This window comes from Balearica regulorum, chromosome 3, assembly GCF_011004875.1.
Source record: "Balearica regulorum gibbericeps isolate bBalReg1 chromosome 3, bBalReg1.pri, whole genome shotgun sequence".
Classification (NCBI taxonomy): domain Eukaryota; kingdom Metazoa; phylum Chordata; class Aves; order Gruiformes; family Gruidae; genus Balearica; species Balearica regulorum.
In genome coordinates this window covers 7,002,541-7,019,152 of record NC_046186.1, presented here as the reverse complement: position 1 = coordinate 7,019,152, position 16,612 = coordinate 7,002,541, and the positions used below count along the sequence as shown (strand labels likewise).

Here is a 16,612-nt window from a genome sequence, read left to right as displayed (position 1 = left end):
GGATGGAGAGGAGAACTGGAAAAAAAGGAAAACTTGTGGGTTGAGATAAGAACAGTTTAATAGGACAGAAAAGGGAGATGATGATGATAATATACAAACCATTGATGCACAGCGCAATTGCCCACCACCCGTTGACCAATGCCCAGCTAGTTCCTGAGCTGCAGCATTCCTTGGCCAACTCCCCCTCCCCAGTTTATATGCTAAGCATGACATCATACAGTATGGAATATCCCTTTGGCCAGTGGAGGTCAGCTGTCCTGGCTGTGCCCCTTCCCACCTTCTTGTGCACCTCCTGCAGAAGGCTCGTGCCTCCTCGCTGGTAGGGCCTGGGAAGCTGAAAAGTCCTGGACTTAATTGGAAGTGCTGCTTAGCAACAACTAAGAACATCAGTGTGTTATCAACTTTATTCTCATACTAAATCCAAAACACAGCACTATACCAGCTATTAGGCAGAAAATTAACTCTATCCCAGCTGAAACCAGGATATTGCTGTTCCAATGTGCAATGTCCTGTACAAACCCGAAGTCTATAGGCAGTCCATGCCCTACAGAACTTAACACACCTTGCCTGTTAGAAACCCCAAAGTTTTCAGGACTTAAAGTCATTTGGACGCTTGAGGGTATTTCAGTGTGGAGGGAACCCAGTATGGTCCCATCCCTAAAACTCTTCACATTGCTAGCAGATGATTTTTGAACCCTGGCACAGGGACTCACGCTTATGTTTGCCTTTTCCCTCTATATACTTCAATATAAACCTTTCAAAGAAAATCCTGCTTATCCTTCAATGCCTTCCCCCTACCATGTGGCTGTTCACTTACGATTAAGGCATTACCACTGGAAAACTAACATGGATTTCAGTGCCCTCAGAGGGTAAAAATGAACTCCAGTTTCCTACACCTTGGCTGAATTTTGCAGCTCCTGGACTCACGGGTGAAAAAGGACAGCAGCTCCCCTGATTATGCTTTGCGGAGCACACCCCTCTGCGTGAGCATCGTAGGTGATGAAGGGCCAGGAGAGCCCAGATCACGAATCCTGACAGCGATCAGCCATAGGACAGTCACTAAATCACAACATTGTCCACTGCAGAAAAACATCTACATTGTTTGTGTCACCCAACACAGCTCTTCTGAACCGAAATTCAAATATTGAAGACTGACACTGATACCAGGTAAGGGAATACCCACCACATTTACATTCCTGCACCTGTCCCGCTCTGAACAGGAGCAGCACCAAGATCCTCCCCCTCCACCAGCTCTATAAAATTCCTGTTCCCATACATGACGCTCAGGGAACAGCAGCTGCCAACCTGCGTTAAGCATCGGTGCAACAACCTACTTTTCCGGCACAGCACCGCTACCCATCTTGGAGGATGGAAACTTGTTACTCTCAACCTAAATTTAATGCCACTTCATACGATACCATGGCTACGATCATCGTCACACTTCAGGCATTTGCTGGCATGTGGATAAACGCTTTCATTGTTTGTGTGCTTTGTATTACTTGGGTCAAAAAGAAAAGCTTTAACTCTAATGAGAAGATCTTGTTGTTTCTGGGATGCTCCAGGTTTTGGTATTTGTGCATCACATGGGTTTATACCATTTTTTCAATAATTTACCCCTGGTGCTTTTATGTTCACCCCATACCCCAAATATTTGTAGCTATTCAAAGCTTTTTAAATTGTTCCAACTTGTGGGTTTCTGCCTGTCTCTGTGTTTTTTATTGTATAAAAATTGCAAATTTCAGGCACAACTTCTTCATCTACCTGAAAGTAAGAATTGACAGGATGGTGCCATGGCTGTTGTTGGCTTCAGTGCTTTTATCCCTGATCATCTGCATCCTTGTCTTCGACCTCACTAATGAGGTGCGCGGTAACATCCTCAATTCCACCACCCCAGGAAATTTCTGGGAACTAAGTGTGAAAACGGATGACCATTTATTCGCTACTTTTTTTATCAGCGGCTTTGGATTTGCCACGGCATTCTTGACAGTAATCTGTTCTGCCCTTCTACTCCTCTTTTCTCTCTGGAGACACAAACGCAAGATGCAGACGAAGTCAGCGAAGAACCTCAGCGTGGATGCCCATATGAAAGCCATGAAATCTATTCTGTCCTTTTCCTTCATTTACAGCATTAACTTTATGTGTTTGGTCTTGACACTGATTTATTCCACGAAGAAGGAAAATCCTGTGTTGTTTCTCATTTTAGTATTTCAGTATGTTTTTCCGGTTGTTCATTCCCTTACTCTGATTTTCAGCAATCCCAAACTGGAAAAGACACTGCTAAAGATTCTATCTTGTGTGAAGTGCAAGGTTTGCATGAGGTAAGAAATGTAATAAAAGCTGGAGCCCATTAAAAATGTTGATATTAATTATAAAAAACCAAGTAATTTCATAATGCAACTCTCCAGCCAATGTAGATGATACAGATGTTCTATCTTCACCATCAAAGTTAAGAAAACTTCATTAAAATTCTTTGAACTATATTAGTAAGAGATAAATAAATTATTATTATTATTTTATTTAGATAATTCTTTGAGTTTAATTATTGTCAATAGCAAAGTCATTTAGACCTGGTACGTGGGTTAGTTGCCAAGGGGGAATAACAATACTGCAAACCTCAAAATGCTTTGGTATTTGCTGACTGAAACTACTTCACTAAACATGTTTGTATCTGTTTTGGTTTGCATTTATTTCTCTTGTGCCTGTGTACTTTGTAATACTATGAGTTGTCTTGCATTGCTTTATAACTTATGCATGAATATGTTGATCGCTATTATTCACCAGAGGTGTTTACTGACTTATGAACAACAATGTAGAAATGGCCTTGGGGCAGACAGGTGGGGTGGAGAGCCCACTTCCCATGCCAGCCTTACGTGTCCTCTCCCTGCCCCGCTTCATGCAAAAACATGATTTCCCCTGTTCTGTGCAACTGCTCTCCTGGTCTGCTTTTAGTTTTTTGAGATCTACTTTTACCAATGGACTCTGGCTCGGTAAAACACCGAGGAAGGTGGGTTTTGCACTAAATGTGGTGTGGAATAAGGTCACATTTCATCTCGCAGTGACCCATGGGCAGATATACGTGGTGTCCCTGCCAGGTGCTGGCAGCTGGGGGGTCCACTCTGTGAGGCAAAGTCAAGGCTGCCCCATGCCAGGGAAAGCCAATCCACCTGACTGCAATGTACCCACCACAGGACACAGCTCAGTCCATCAGTGATGCTGGTGGCTCCTCTGGGAAAATATATTTAAGAAAGAGCAAAACCACTGCCTGGCACTAAGGAGTGAGGAAAATTGTGAGAAACAGTCCTGCAAAAAACAGGGTCAGAGAAGGAAGGGGAGGAGGGCCTCCAGGTGCTGGAGCAGAGATTCATCTGCAGCCTGCAGAAAGGACCATGGTGATGTAGGTTGTCCCCTTGCAGCCCATGGAGGTCCATGGTGCAGATATCCACCTGCAGTCCATGGAGAACCCCATGCCAGAGTAGGTGGACATGCCCTGATGCATGCTGAGGGAGAGCCCACACTGCAGCAGGCTTATCCTGAAAGACTGCAGCCCATGGGAGGGAACCACGCTGGAGCAGGGGAAGAGCATGAGGAGGAAGGAGTGGGAGAGACAGCGCACAATGAACGGACTGCAACCCCCATTCCTCATTCCCCTGCGCCACTCAGGAGGAGGATGTAGAGGAGTTGGGAATGAAGGAGTGAAGTTGAGCCTGGGAAGAAGGGGAGGTGGAGGTAAGGTGGTTTAGTTTTGTCTTTGTTCTTCAACATCCTACTCTATTTTGGCAATAAATTAAACTGATTTTCCCCAAGTCGAGTCTGTTTTGCCTGTGACGGTAATTGGTGAGTGATGTCCCTGTCTTTATCTCTACCCATGAGATTTTCCATCTTATTTTCTACCCCTGTCCTGTTGAGGAGTGAGAGTGAAGGAGCAGCTGGGTGAGGGTCGGGCAGCTGGCCAAGGCCAACCCACCACAGCAGATTATCTAAACATGAAATAGTTCCAGCACGAACATAGCAGAACCTGAACTGTTCATTTCTTTCACCAGCTCACGCCCAGACGAATGTCTTACCTCATGCCAAGTGTCAAGTGAGCATTTTTCATTCTTCTCGGCAGGTTTTGTTTCTGCTTTTGTTTTAGAACACTCACTCAGAAGGACTACATTTGCCAAGTGTGGAGCCTCAAACCTCAGAGGCCTTCTGAAGTTCTGCAGAGTTCAGATATAACCCAAATGCTCTCCAGGGAGTCATCTCAGGTGTAGCATCACACCACTGGGCATGGATTCAGTCTGTAAGAAACCCTTGAGCTTTATCTCTGCTGTAGTTTTGAGAACAACCTTTAATGGATTTCTACAAGCAGAAGGCTTCTCCAACCTTCTTTTCCCCTGATAAAGGAGATGTAGTTGTCTTGTAGGATAACAGGTGAAGGGCTTACTAATTTCTATGTACTCTCTATGACAAATCAACACAGAGGCAGAATTTCTGCTCAGAGAACATGAGCGGTCCTGGGATGCTAATTTGAAAAGTTGAAGTAAAGGTGAAAAAGCTTGGTTTGTAACCTTTTTATTTTAAGAGTTGCCTTTTCCATGGGCAAAAGAGCACTCCCTTCCCTCTTTCTCTCATCCCCGCAAAAATGAAAGGGGAAGAGGTTAATAAGAAAGTATGAGAAAGTGTTTTCAAACCATTAGCTTTTTACTCTTTTCTGGCTTTTCCTGCAGTAGTAAAGCAAAAAAAAAAATTACATTCATGTTGTTCTGCTAAAGAAAAAGGGTTTGAGTCATCTGATTGAAGCTGGACACTCAGGTTGCCTTTAGCTGTTTGCCTTTAGCTGCAATTGAACTTCTTAGATTGCGTGCCAAACTCCACTGAGTCCCACTTCCACAGGGTCCTCTGTGCCATCCCATGTCCTAACGGAGGCAGATCTTAAACATCTCAATAGACACATCTGCCCCGCTGAAAGGCATTTAAAGGACAGGCACCACCACACCTCCCTTCTTTCCCTGCTGTTGCTCAAAGCAGTCGGTCCTTTAGCATGACAGTCCCAATCCCTCTCACAAAAAGACCATGGAAAATCCTTCTTACTCCCTACATCCCATGCAACATCATCCCTCAAAACTCACATACCACAAGACTCAGCAGGAAAACCCAACATCTTACAGATGTTCTCACACAAAAGAACGCAGCCCCAGCAAACCACGTTGAAGATACCTTCTTCCATCTCCATGAAACCCCCGTGAATGTGATGCCAAACACAACATCACCCCCTGATGCACCAGACCCATCCAGCTGGCACTGGAGGAGACACGTTATAAAACAGCATGGCCACCATATGCTAAAGTTGCTCACTGGAGAGATGCAATGGTGTGCCCAGCCCTGGGGAAAATGGTCCTCAACTACAGGACACTCCACCAGCTGGCCTTGGGGCTAGAAACAGACCTGTTTAGTTTATCAGCATGGCAATAGGCATTCTGTCCCACATGTCTCCACTTGCACCGTCACTAATTCCACAGCCAGGCCAACTGTGAATGGAGCTGAGATGGCTTGGGAAGTGCAAATGACTGTCGAGGTTTAGCCCCAGCCAGCGGCTGAGCACCAGGCAGCCACTCGCTCACTCCTTCCCCCACCCCAGTGCGATGGGCAGGAGAATGGGAAGAAAATGGTAAAACTTGTGGGTTGGGATAAGTACAGTTTACTAGGACAGCAAAGGAAGAGGAAAATAACAACAATAATACTTATAAAAGAACATATACAATGCAATTTGCTCACCACCCAGAACCGGATGCCTAGCCCGTCCCTGAGCAGGCACTCCTCCCCAGCCAGCTTCCCCCTTTGTATACTGAGAATGATGTCATATGTATGGGACACCCTTTGGCTAGTTTGGGTCAGCTGTCCTGGCTGTGTCCCCTCCCAGCTTCTTGTGAAAATTAACTCTATCCCAGCCGAAAACCAGGACAATGACAAAAGACAAAGCGGGAGCTTGACTCATTTGTCCCCACACAGGCATCTCAAGTCAAGGTATCATCTGAGACATCTGCACAGGGTCAGGAGCTACATCTCTGATCTTCTGGAGACCTACAGGGTCAGCCTGGATACTCAAGAGCATGTCAAGTGGCATTAAACACTTCTGTGCAGACAGATGAATTAGTCCCTGGAAATCTAGAAGAGGGAGATGGATCAGAGAGTTGTTGGTTGTGATTGCAATGCCTGAGTGTTGTGGCTGGGTGCGAAGGACATCTGTAACCCAGGCACTCCAGGAGGAGTGGGTTTGGGTAGTGGAGGGAAAACAGGGAAAAGGAGGCAAACACATAAGGAGAAGGGAAGCAGACATGTAAAAGATGTCAGAAGTCAATATAAATGGCTGCCCACTGCTGACATGGTGTGGAAAGCTGCTTTTGGTGAAATTCAAATTTTTTATAATTGAGAAGTGAGAGTTAAAAATGTCTTTTGCCATGGAAAGTGTCGATGAGCAGAGGGACACTCAGGACCGGTTCCACAGCATTCCTATGAACATAGACATGAAAATGGCTGGGGGCACTGAAAGCAGCGCTCTGTCTTTGCAGTCACAGATGTCTGAAAGTTGCAACGAGGGAGCACGTTTTCCCTTCTGCTGGGCCAGGAATGGTAGATACAGGCTGTTAGACCCATGTGTCCTGTAAAAGGACAACATCAACATGTCCCCTTCAGGCAGAAGAAGCAACTACACCCCACTCCCAGAGAGAGAGGCACCACCAGAGGCTATGAGCCTCTATACAGCTCCATGGTTGACTCAGGACCAAAAGCAAGCAAGCAAAAGCCACAGACATCACCAGAGTGAGCAGAATTACAGTCCCAGATGCTTTCATGAATCAATTAGGAACAAAACCATTTCCCTCTCAGACAATAAGGGTAACTGCTGTCATTTCTGTATATTTATACATTTCAGTGAATTAGATTATCAGTATATTTAAACAACTTCTGCAGTTTCCTGATATTTGAGATCTGACACATATAGACATGCAGACAGACAGAAGCACTTCCACCTGCTCCCTATTAACGACAGTATTTTCAGTACATCATAAGATGCATTCCTGTGTCCATCTGCTTCTCCTGCTCATCCATATTTCACCCTGCAGATGCACCTGAGGTCTGCCAGAGTCTTTGCTCTGCACTGCAAATTCTCAGTGGCACCAAATAGTCAGGGCACACTACTGCTTCCTCCTTATTCTTTTATTTTTCTTTTGAGCAGAGGATATGTAGTTCTCCCAAGAACACGGTGGATTTCTCTTAAGCTCTTCTTTCTTGAGTTCCCAGTCTTCATCTCTCTGGTCTAAGGGGATTCCTTTTATTGCGGCTGTCCTGCGATAGTTTCTGCTCTCCACCTCTGCTCTGGGGAAGAAAGCAAGAGTGCATCTTCAGATACTGAGCACAGCACATTCATACCACCATTCACGAGTGGCCCATCTACAGGATCAGGGGATCGTGTCTTCGTACGGTCAAAGTACTGTTGCCAGCAAGACATGAGAAAACCCTGAGGCTCATCCCAAATCCAACAGCATTCATCACCCCCAAGTGACCAGGTACTCACTGAGAGTTGGGCTGAAGTGGGAAACCTTCAATAAGGATCTACAGTGAGATCAGACTTTTGCCACTGGAATCATAATTTTAAGGATAAAAAGCTCACAAAGACTGATCTTGTGAATGTGTGTGCTATTAAGTAGACTTAAGCACATTTAATGCAATTGTACATCGCACATTAACTCACTGCAACTGCAACATTTCCATTTTCTTTTATTTTTTGTACTGCTCATTCATAAGTACTAGAAATTCTTAATGCCAAAACATCAGATCTGAAGACAACTGGAATTTGGGAGGGTTTGTACATAGCTCTTCTTTATAGGTGACCTTTTAACCTCAGAAATTATCTAATCCTAATCCAATTCAGCCCTGAAATTTTGCTAAACTTTGCATTCAAATCCAGAACTGAACTTGACAATTCATCCTCATTTCTGTTTTTTAAATAATAACTTGAATTAAGCAATGTCATAGAAAGAAGGCTTTGCTGCAGAGGTTCAGATTTTGCATGGGAAAACATTGTGTAGAAGATACCATTTTCCCCAGCCCAATATCACCATATGCAAATCATTCACAACTGTCCTCTGATTTCAGGGTCTTTTAGCTGCGTTATCTTCATCATTTCAAGTTTGTGAAACCTCTGGATGTCAGACACTGAACCATCATCCATCCAGACCCTGAGATTTCCAAGTCAGCAGTGAGTTTGCTCTTGGCATCTGTTATTTACCGAATCCTAATTTTTTTTTGGTTATACATTTTCTATGAAACAAACACAGTCCCAAATCTTCAGTGAAGGACGCTGTACAAGCTAACCTGAAAATAAACATACTTCACTGTAGTTTTCCTTATAGCCTTGAAATATCAATGTTTTTTCATTACATTTCCCAACAGCCAAAAGCAAATCAAAAAACACTTTCATCATGACCAAACTGCTCCTTTTGGAAAAAAGTTATTTTGGAAAAAAGTGACTCCAAAATAAAAAATAGATGGCTCCTTTACGCATTTTGTAGGCACTGAGGAATTTTAAAAGAACGAATACGTCTATCATTCACATCCAAGTCACAGAACATAGAATCATGGAATGGTTTGGTTTGGAAGGGACCTTTGAAGATCATCTAGTTCAACCCCCAAGTTTCAAGTCACGGAAAGTTTCTTTCAGTTCTCTTTCAAAAAAAAAACAAAAGCAAAAACTCAGGCCTTCTTTTCTTTCTCATGTCAGTGGTAAGCAGGAGAAAGTACTGATAAAACAGGAGCCACTGTGGTGGGTTGACCTTGGCCATCTGCCATCTGCCCACCCAGCCGCTCTCTCACTGCCCTCCTCAACAGGATGGGGGGGGGGGGCAAAGACGGAAAAGCTTTTGGGTCAAAATAAAAACATGGATATCACTTACCAGTTACTGTGATGGGCAAAACAGACTTGGGGAAACTCAATTTAATTTATTGTCAATTGAAAATAGAGTAGGATGACAAGGAAAAATGACAAAATTAAACAATATCTCCCCCTCACCCCGTCTTCCTCCCAGGCTCAACTTCACTCCTTCATTCCCAACTCCTCTACCTCCTCCCCCCAAGTGGTGCAGAGGGACAGGGAATGGGGCTTGTGGTCAGTTCATAACGCTTCATCTCTGCCACTCCCTCCTCACGCTCTTCCCCTGCTCCAGTGTGGGTCCTTCCCACAGGCTGCAGTCCTTCAGGATAAGCCAGCTACAGCATAGGCTGTCATTGGGCCACAGCTCCTTCAGGGCATGTCCACCTGCTTCACCATGGCCCTCCATGGGCTGCAGAGGAATCCCTGCCTTGAAACCTGGAGCACCTCCTCTTCGTCCTCCTGCTCACTCCTCTTACCTCACTCCTCACTGCTGGGCAGCATTTTTACCCTTTCCTAAATATGTTTTCCCAGAGGAGCCACCAGCATCGCTGATGGGCTGAGCTGTGCCCCGCAGTGTGTCCAGCGTGCTGCAGCTCCGATATCTTTTCACAAAGACCCCCCCCGCGCCCTCCCACTGCCAGCACCCAGGCACATACACCCCAATTGTACATCTTGTCCAAGAGAAGACAAACCATTTTCTCCTACTGCAGATTTTTTAGGTACTCAGTATTTATGGAGCTCTGTCAAAAATACCACCAAATATCGGGAAAAACCTTTTTTTTTTCCCTGTAATACAGCAGCACTGTCACATCAGTGCAACGCTGTCCTGGCTGAGACCACGGAGCAAAGCCAGAAGATCCACACAGATGTGCTGCATAGCATGGGCTTACTATATATGTGTGCGTATATACATATATATGTATATGCCAGATTCTGCACCTGGGAAGGGGAAACCCTGGCTATACATACAGACTGGGCGATGAGACGCTGGAGACCAGCCATGCTGAAAGGGACTTGGGGGTCTTGGTCAACAGCAAGTTGAACATGAGTCACCAGCGTGCCCAGGCTGCCAGGAAGGCCAACCGTATCCTGGGGTGCATCAAGCACGGCATTGCTAGCTGGTCTAGGGCAGTGATTGTCCCACTCTACACTGCACTGGTGCGGCCTCACCTCGAGTACTGCCTGCAGTGTTGGGCGCCACAGTACAAAAAGGACATAAAACTATTGGAGAGTGTCCAAAGGAGGGCAACAAAGATGGTGAAGGGTCTAGAGGGGAAGACATATGAGGAGAGGCTGAAGTCCCTTGGTTTGTTCAGCCTAGACAAGAGGAGACTGAGGGGAGACGTCATCGCGGCCTACAGCTTCCTCACGAGGGGGAGCAAGGGGGCAGGCGCTAATCTCCTCCCTCTGGTGACCAGTGATAGAACCTGAGGGAACGGAATGAAGCTGCGACGGGGGAGGTTTAGGTTGGATATCAGGAAAAGGTTCTTCACTGAGAGGGTGGTCGGGCACTGGAACAGGCTCCCCAGGGAAGTGGTCATAGCACCGAGCTTGACTGAGTTCAAGAAGCGTCTGGATAACGCTCTCGGTCATATGCTCTGATTCGGCTGGTCCTGTGTGGAGCCAGGAGTTAGACTCGATGATCCTTATGGGTGCCTTCCAACTCAGGATATTCTATGATTCTATGATTCTACATACAGACAGATGAACATATTTATAGATGTGTGTTTGTGTGTACATATGTAGATATATATACGCCCTGGGCTTAGATAGCAGGAGCCTTTGGCGCAGTTTCAATGCTGGGCACTTTGCAGAGAGGCTGGCAGCAGGCATGAGCCGCGGGTCCCTGTGTCGCCTCAGTGCCATTCCTAGCAGCTCTCACAGCATCCAGGGTAAAGCTCTTCTCATGCAAAAAAAAAATAAATCTAATGCAAATTATATGTTTGTTAATCAGAAGCAGCTGTGGTTTGAAGGCCGTTTCCTGTTCTTTGCATGTCCATGCAAACCTCGGTGGGTGGTACGGCTATTCTGTAGCAGAATATTCCTAATATTTACATGTTAATTATATTTACATGTCGACACATGTAATATTTCTGTGTCGATGCAAGCAGTCCCAGCACAGAGCAGCCCAGGTTCATCCAGCCAGCAGCACCTGGGGTCAGGCACACAGTGTGCAAGGATCACGGTGGTGCTAGAGGGGGCCAAATTGGAAAGGATTTGGATGCTTATAGCCCTGTTTAGATATGCATGTCAGCCCTGCATTTGGCATAGGCTGTTATTTTTAAAATTGCCTTTTCACTCTTTTTGCATGATAGGCAAATATCCAAAACTGACAGTGATGCTCTGTAACAAAATACCCCTCATATTTACATTCCAATACCACAGACACCGTGAGCAGAGGGCAGACCTACTCTGTGCTGTGCAGCATTAGCACGCAGACACACATATTTATTTTCTGCCATGGAGCACTGCCTGACCATGGACATCACCTGTGGGACATTCTGCACACCTGAAGGAGCAGAAGGTAATCGTGATTATACTATAAATGCCAGTAATTTCCCCTAGTTACCTCCAAGTTTGCTGACGTGAGGAGGTAAAACTGTTGCATGAGGGTGAAGGCATCCACTGTGGTTGTAAATTATAGTGGCTGAGCTTTAAAAAAGGGTTCCTGAGCCCCAGTGATAAACTCTTGGCTGCCCACAGACTGCGTTATGGCTGTGAGGTGATCATACAGGCTTCGTGTGTCTTATAAAATGTCCTAGGCATGACCATTCAAAGTGTCTTCCCAGTTACTAAGTTCTCTGAGCCACGCTCCTGGCTGAGCCATGCAGCCACCCGTGGCTCTGAAAGACCTTTTCCACCTTAAATTAGTCACTGACCTCAGAAAACCCTCCATCAGCTACATGAGTTGCCCTAGGCTGTTGCCTAGGTGGCTCAGACAGGGGTGTCAATCATCCTGTCAATCATTCTCCCAGCCACCTCCACCAGCACAAGCGCCTCCGCCTGCCGCCGGCATTGCCTGTTGGCATCATCCAGGCAATTGCCCATCCTTGCCATCACCTCACCACCACAGCTCTGGTGCACAGCCAAGAGCCCAGCAAATGCTACAGATTTGGCAGGACTCGATAAGCAGGATTTAACGGTGAGATTAGTGCAAAAATGGCAGCACTGAATAGGTAAACAATTGCTATAAATGATTAATCAAGGACAACAAGCCTGCAGACCTTTCACTCTCTAGGATAGACAATATTTACCTGTTCTGATGCAGAAACTAAGCAAGTCCAGAACTGAGGGGAGCATAAAGAGGAGAAAGTGCCCCAGTCCCAAAGAACTGGCAAACCTGAGCTTATCTCAGCTAGTGTCTAGGTAGTAAAAAAACTAATTAGCAAAGCTTAGGTATCATCTGCTTGTTGTTTAAATTTCTTTAAACTGAAGGTCTGAGGGCAATAAGAGCTGATTCTTCTGTGTGGAAGGAAGGTGGTGAATAGTGAGGGTTTGCAGCATGTCAGCTGCATAAACAGCCAGGCTTTAGCTGTAAGGTCTCCTGGATGGTCCCATCAGCTGCCATAGTAGCCAGAGCTTAAAAATGGGAACGTGTGGCTCCCCTAGAAAGATTTTTGGGCTCTGTACAGGGAGATTTTGCACAGTTTGGGGGTGTCTTCCTATGGAAGGACACTGATGCTGTGTCAAGATTAAGGTGGGCATGGAGCATTTCAGCAGGAACCAACAAGCTGTAGAAGTACAGCAAAAGGACAACAGTACCTACAGAAAGGTTTGCGTGGATTAATGAAAGGTGGTATTTGGTAAGCACTGGCCACCTCAGGCGTTTGCCCAGCCATCGTGCCTGATTTTGAACTTGGCAGCTCACGTGCTGAACTGGCAAGCTGGAGACTTTGACTTGGATACCTGTCTGTAAAAAAAAAATCGGTGGTTTATATGGTGCCAAAGCAGTCTTGAGAACGTGGCAGCGGTAAAAAAGATGTCAGTTAAAGACTATGGCGGGACTGTAAGTTCACAGAAAAACCCAGGGGAGGAAAAGCCATTGGGTGCTCTCAGCATCTCAGGGTCCGGCGCGTGCAGGTTTCACAAACGATGTATTTAAATACCAGGTAACGCGTGGGACTACAATTTGCACTGAACAAAGTGGTTGGCCTCTGGTGATCTGTCCCACTGCCTTAGAGAGATGGAGGTATGGGACACAGCTCAGCCCTCTGGAGGACAGCATCCTGACCCAGGGAAACAGCTTTGCAAGGATGAAAATATCTGTGAGCCAAATCAGTGGCTGAAAAACAGGAATGGTAATTGGGAACCCTTTAAAAGCATATTACTTGTTGCATACGGTGCCACAGTGATAACCATAAACACTTAGGACAAGAAGGAGTTTTCCAAAATTTGGGAGAAATATGTGGCCATCCTGTTAAGAGATCAAATGGTATAATTTTCAATAATTATGTAACAAAAAAAAAAAAAAAAGGATGGGTCTGTTCTTTACTCCAAGAAAAGCCAAATGATATACATACACTAACACCAGCTGCTAAAGGGCTGTCCTTAAACAATTCAACCGTGTATTCAGTATGGACCACTCTAAGGGGTTAATACTTGTTAGTTCTTGCTTTCATTTCCATTGCTTAATAATTACTCTATAATATCCTTAGAAAAAACAATGATGTCATGAAGTGGTAACGATTTTGAAAATGTACCAAGGCAAACCATACAAGGCAGGGGAATAAATGAATGGCTTCCCAATGGCTTCCCCGTGACAAAAAGCCTTATTTGCTTATCTGCTACTCGTGCTTGATGGCTTTAATAGGCTTTAGGTGGAAAGATAACACACTCGTATTCGTTCTGGTCCTCTATACAGCAGACAATTTAATTTTCATTGCTGGAGCCCCATCAGCTGCCGCAGTGGGACCAGCCGTCGCTACTCACGTTTCTAAGAACCTGGAGCAGTCTTGGTGACCGTAGATTTCCGCAAGCCTCTTGGGAGTGTCGCCGAAGAGGTCGGCTGCGTCCATGGCAGCGTGCAGGGAATGAAGGGTGCGAAGTACCCCCAGTCTCCCCGACTTGGCAGCAAAGTGAGCTGGAGTCCAGCCCACATCGCTCCGCAGGCAATGCCGGGCGCCGTGATCCACGAGGAGCTTGACCAGCTCCGATTTCCCTTGCGTTGGGCAGCAAAACAGGGAGAGAAAATGCACCTGCATCAGACTTTATACCTTCAGGATGCAGAAGACGGTCACACACAGTTGATCATAGCTCCCTCAGTCATGTAACAATGGATTTTACCCATGACCTGGCCATTTGATTTATCAAATAAATGATACTCATTAGAAAATGATGATTTTTTTTTCCAAACTAAATCGCTTCCATAAGCATTTTACAACAAAAACAACAATAAAATCAAAAAGCTTTCTACTAATTTCTGAACAGCACATCTCAATTAGTCATTGACCAATTGGCTATTGACTGTTTTATTGTTTTATTTTGGCTTTTAGTTCAACTCAAAATGTAAACATTAAAAACCTGGAAAACCTGTGAACAGCTTTACTAACACAAAGGTTTGTTTGATAGGAGATGGAGAAATTATTTGTTTTCATTCACCTTCATATTTTTCTAACTTGTGAAATTGCTTGAAGAAGCAAAAAAAGTTATTTCTACCCCACTTCACACTGCCTTGCCTCAGCTAGATCATTCCCAACGGCACCTAGGCCATGCCAGTCTCCCATCATCATTTTCTTAAACAGCTCAGTTCCCTTTGCTGCTCCCCAAATGAGTAACAACCCATCAGGTCAAAAGCAAAACATGATGTCAAGCGTAAACCAGCAAATCACATGCTTGATTTCAGAGCAAAGACAGATGCCATGACGTGAGATCCCAATACGTAACAAACACCCTAGCACGGAGGAGTACAGGTTCAGTTTCCCATTTTACACCGTGGACAATTACACATTATATATTGTTGCATTCATCTCTTTTCTGGGCTGCAAAGGGATATTTGACTTTAGCAGATATTTCTGATGGCAAAGGACCAAATGGAAGCTGCAAACAACTCTGGTCCTGTGTCGTTCATTCGACCAGGTGGGATAAAGGGAGGGCAATGTAAAACACACTGTAATTATTTTGTTCTATTGGGTTTGATATTTGGTATAAATACAGCAGGTTTGACTTTCTGCTCATTTGTGCAGGTGTACATGAGAAATAACTCTTCTGCACCGTATGAAGTCACCTCTTAGGAAAGTAATGTGGGAGAGAAGCAGACGTGCTATACATACATACTATGTAAATTGTAAATTTTCATGTCATGGGGAAAAAAGGTAAAAAAAATCACTTTGATGGTAATGCCACAAATTATTTTGAAGGCAAAGTTCCCATTTAAATTGGTATTTTTCTCTTTTTTGCTCATTAAGTACAAAACGATCAGATACAAGCTGCAACTATCGCCATCATTAATTGCCATTGTTAATTGCCGCCAGAGCAAGATGTAATTACAAGCAGCATCACCCTTCATGATGCCGATTCGCAGAGGTAATAGAGCAGGAGGTGCCCTTACCTTTCGCAGCAGCCCAGTGCAGCGGGGTCCTGTCATGCCAGTCGACATCCTTGTGATTTGGGTCACAGCGCCCTGTCCTCAGTATCTGATCCACCAGGTCGTAGTCCCCCAAAGCCGCGGCTTCGTGGAGCTCTGTCATGCTGCACGCTTCAGAAAGGTGCCTGGTAAAAGAACGATGGTCGTTTAGTGGGTGTTCACTGATGTATCAGCTCCTCTCAAGAGCAATTTTAACAGATCAAGCAGCATCTGGATTAAAAATGAGACACACACTGTGAGAAACCAGGATTTATCCAAAAAATAAGGAAAAAGGAATGAGAGAAAAAAAATTAAAAAAAATAAGATTATAATTTATCTTCAAACCAGTGATCACAGACTGATGGTGATGTTTGGTTTGCAGACATGGAAATCTGGAGCAAAGTGCAGCCCTTTATGTAGAGGACTCGTAGACAAGTCCACATTGCATTTCTCAAGGAGGTTGCTCACAAACAGCCAGCTCAGGTCAAATATTTGCCACGGGTCTGTTGGTACTCACTTACCATGGAAACTGGCTCCTCCCTTGCCAATGCTGCAGATCCATTATTGGTGGTGTTTTATTGCAATGAAAGAAAATGCAAGTATCTTCTGATGTTCTTTGGTGCAAATAGTCGAGCTATGGCATGTTACTTAAAAATTTTGTCTCCATAGCCATGTTTTGCGCTTTCCAGTCCCATACAACAGACCCTCCTCAAGAAACACAAGCAGATCTTCAGCCCCTGCAAGGCTGTGGATTACAATAATTAAACCTGTGCTAGGGGACATTTCCTACCTGCTTTGCTGGCAGGGAATTTGAGCAGCTCGCGAGGATCACTATGCTCGCCCATCATCCTCAGGATGGACACACTGCAATATTTTCTCCAGTCTGGCCAAATCAATGAGGAGAAAACTTTTACATTCCTGGATTGACAGCTGGTTTTGAGCTAATCAATCAGTCCTGTCCCCCACATAAACCACAGCAGTTTTAGGATTTGCTCCAGCTTTTGCATTGCATTTACTTCACGGAACAATTTTCACAGATTGAAAAGAGTGTGATTTCCATGTTCAGCATGTTGGAAAGGACCAACATTGGAGCTTGCAGAGGCTGATGTGGTGAGGGAAGGTTTGCAATCCTAGGAGCT

The 16,612-nt window shown here is 45.0% G+C and overlaps 2 protein-coding genes across 5 annotated transcripts; one reads left to right on the top strand and one right to left on the bottom strand.

Moving 5' to 3' along the window:
* Positions 1 to 1,368: 1,368 nt before the first annotated feature.
* LOC104639201 (taste receptor type 2 member 9) lies at positions 1,369 to 2,322 on the top strand. Its single transcript, XM_010307227.2, has one exon. The coding sequence runs from the start codon at positions 1,369 to 1,371 to the stop codon at positions 2,320 to 2,322; it is 954 nt and encodes a 317-aa protein (XP_010305529.2).
* A 3,335-nt stretch (positions 2,323 to 5,657) lies between these two features.
* ANKRD66 (ankyrin repeat domain 66) lies at positions 5,658 to 16,218 on the bottom strand. Of its 4 annotated transcripts, none has more exons than XM_075750469.1 (4): positions 15,995 to 16,218; positions 15,459 to 15,704; positions 13,841 to 14,069; positions 5,658 to 7,356 (listed from the first exon to the last, which is right to left on the bottom strand). In XM_075750469.1, the coding sequence occupies exons 2-4, from the start codon at positions 15,595 to 15,597 to the stop codon at positions 7,176 to 7,178; spliced, it is 549 nt and encodes a 182-aa protein (XP_075606584.1). In that variant the 5' UTR covers positions 15,598 to 15,704; positions 15,995 to 16,218; the 3' UTR covers positions 5,658 to 7,175. The 4 variants fall into 4 exon arrangements, with proteins under 4 accessions (XP_075606584.1, XP_075606585.1, XP_075606583.1 ...); XM_075750470.1 differs by lacking the exon at positions 15,995 to 16,218 and adding an exon at positions 15,819 to 15,935; XM_075750468.1 differs by having other exon boundaries at positions 7,034 to 7,356; positions 15,459 to 15,619; positions 15,995 to 16,181.
* Between the last annotated feature and the right edge of the window lie 394 nt (positions 16,219 to 16,612).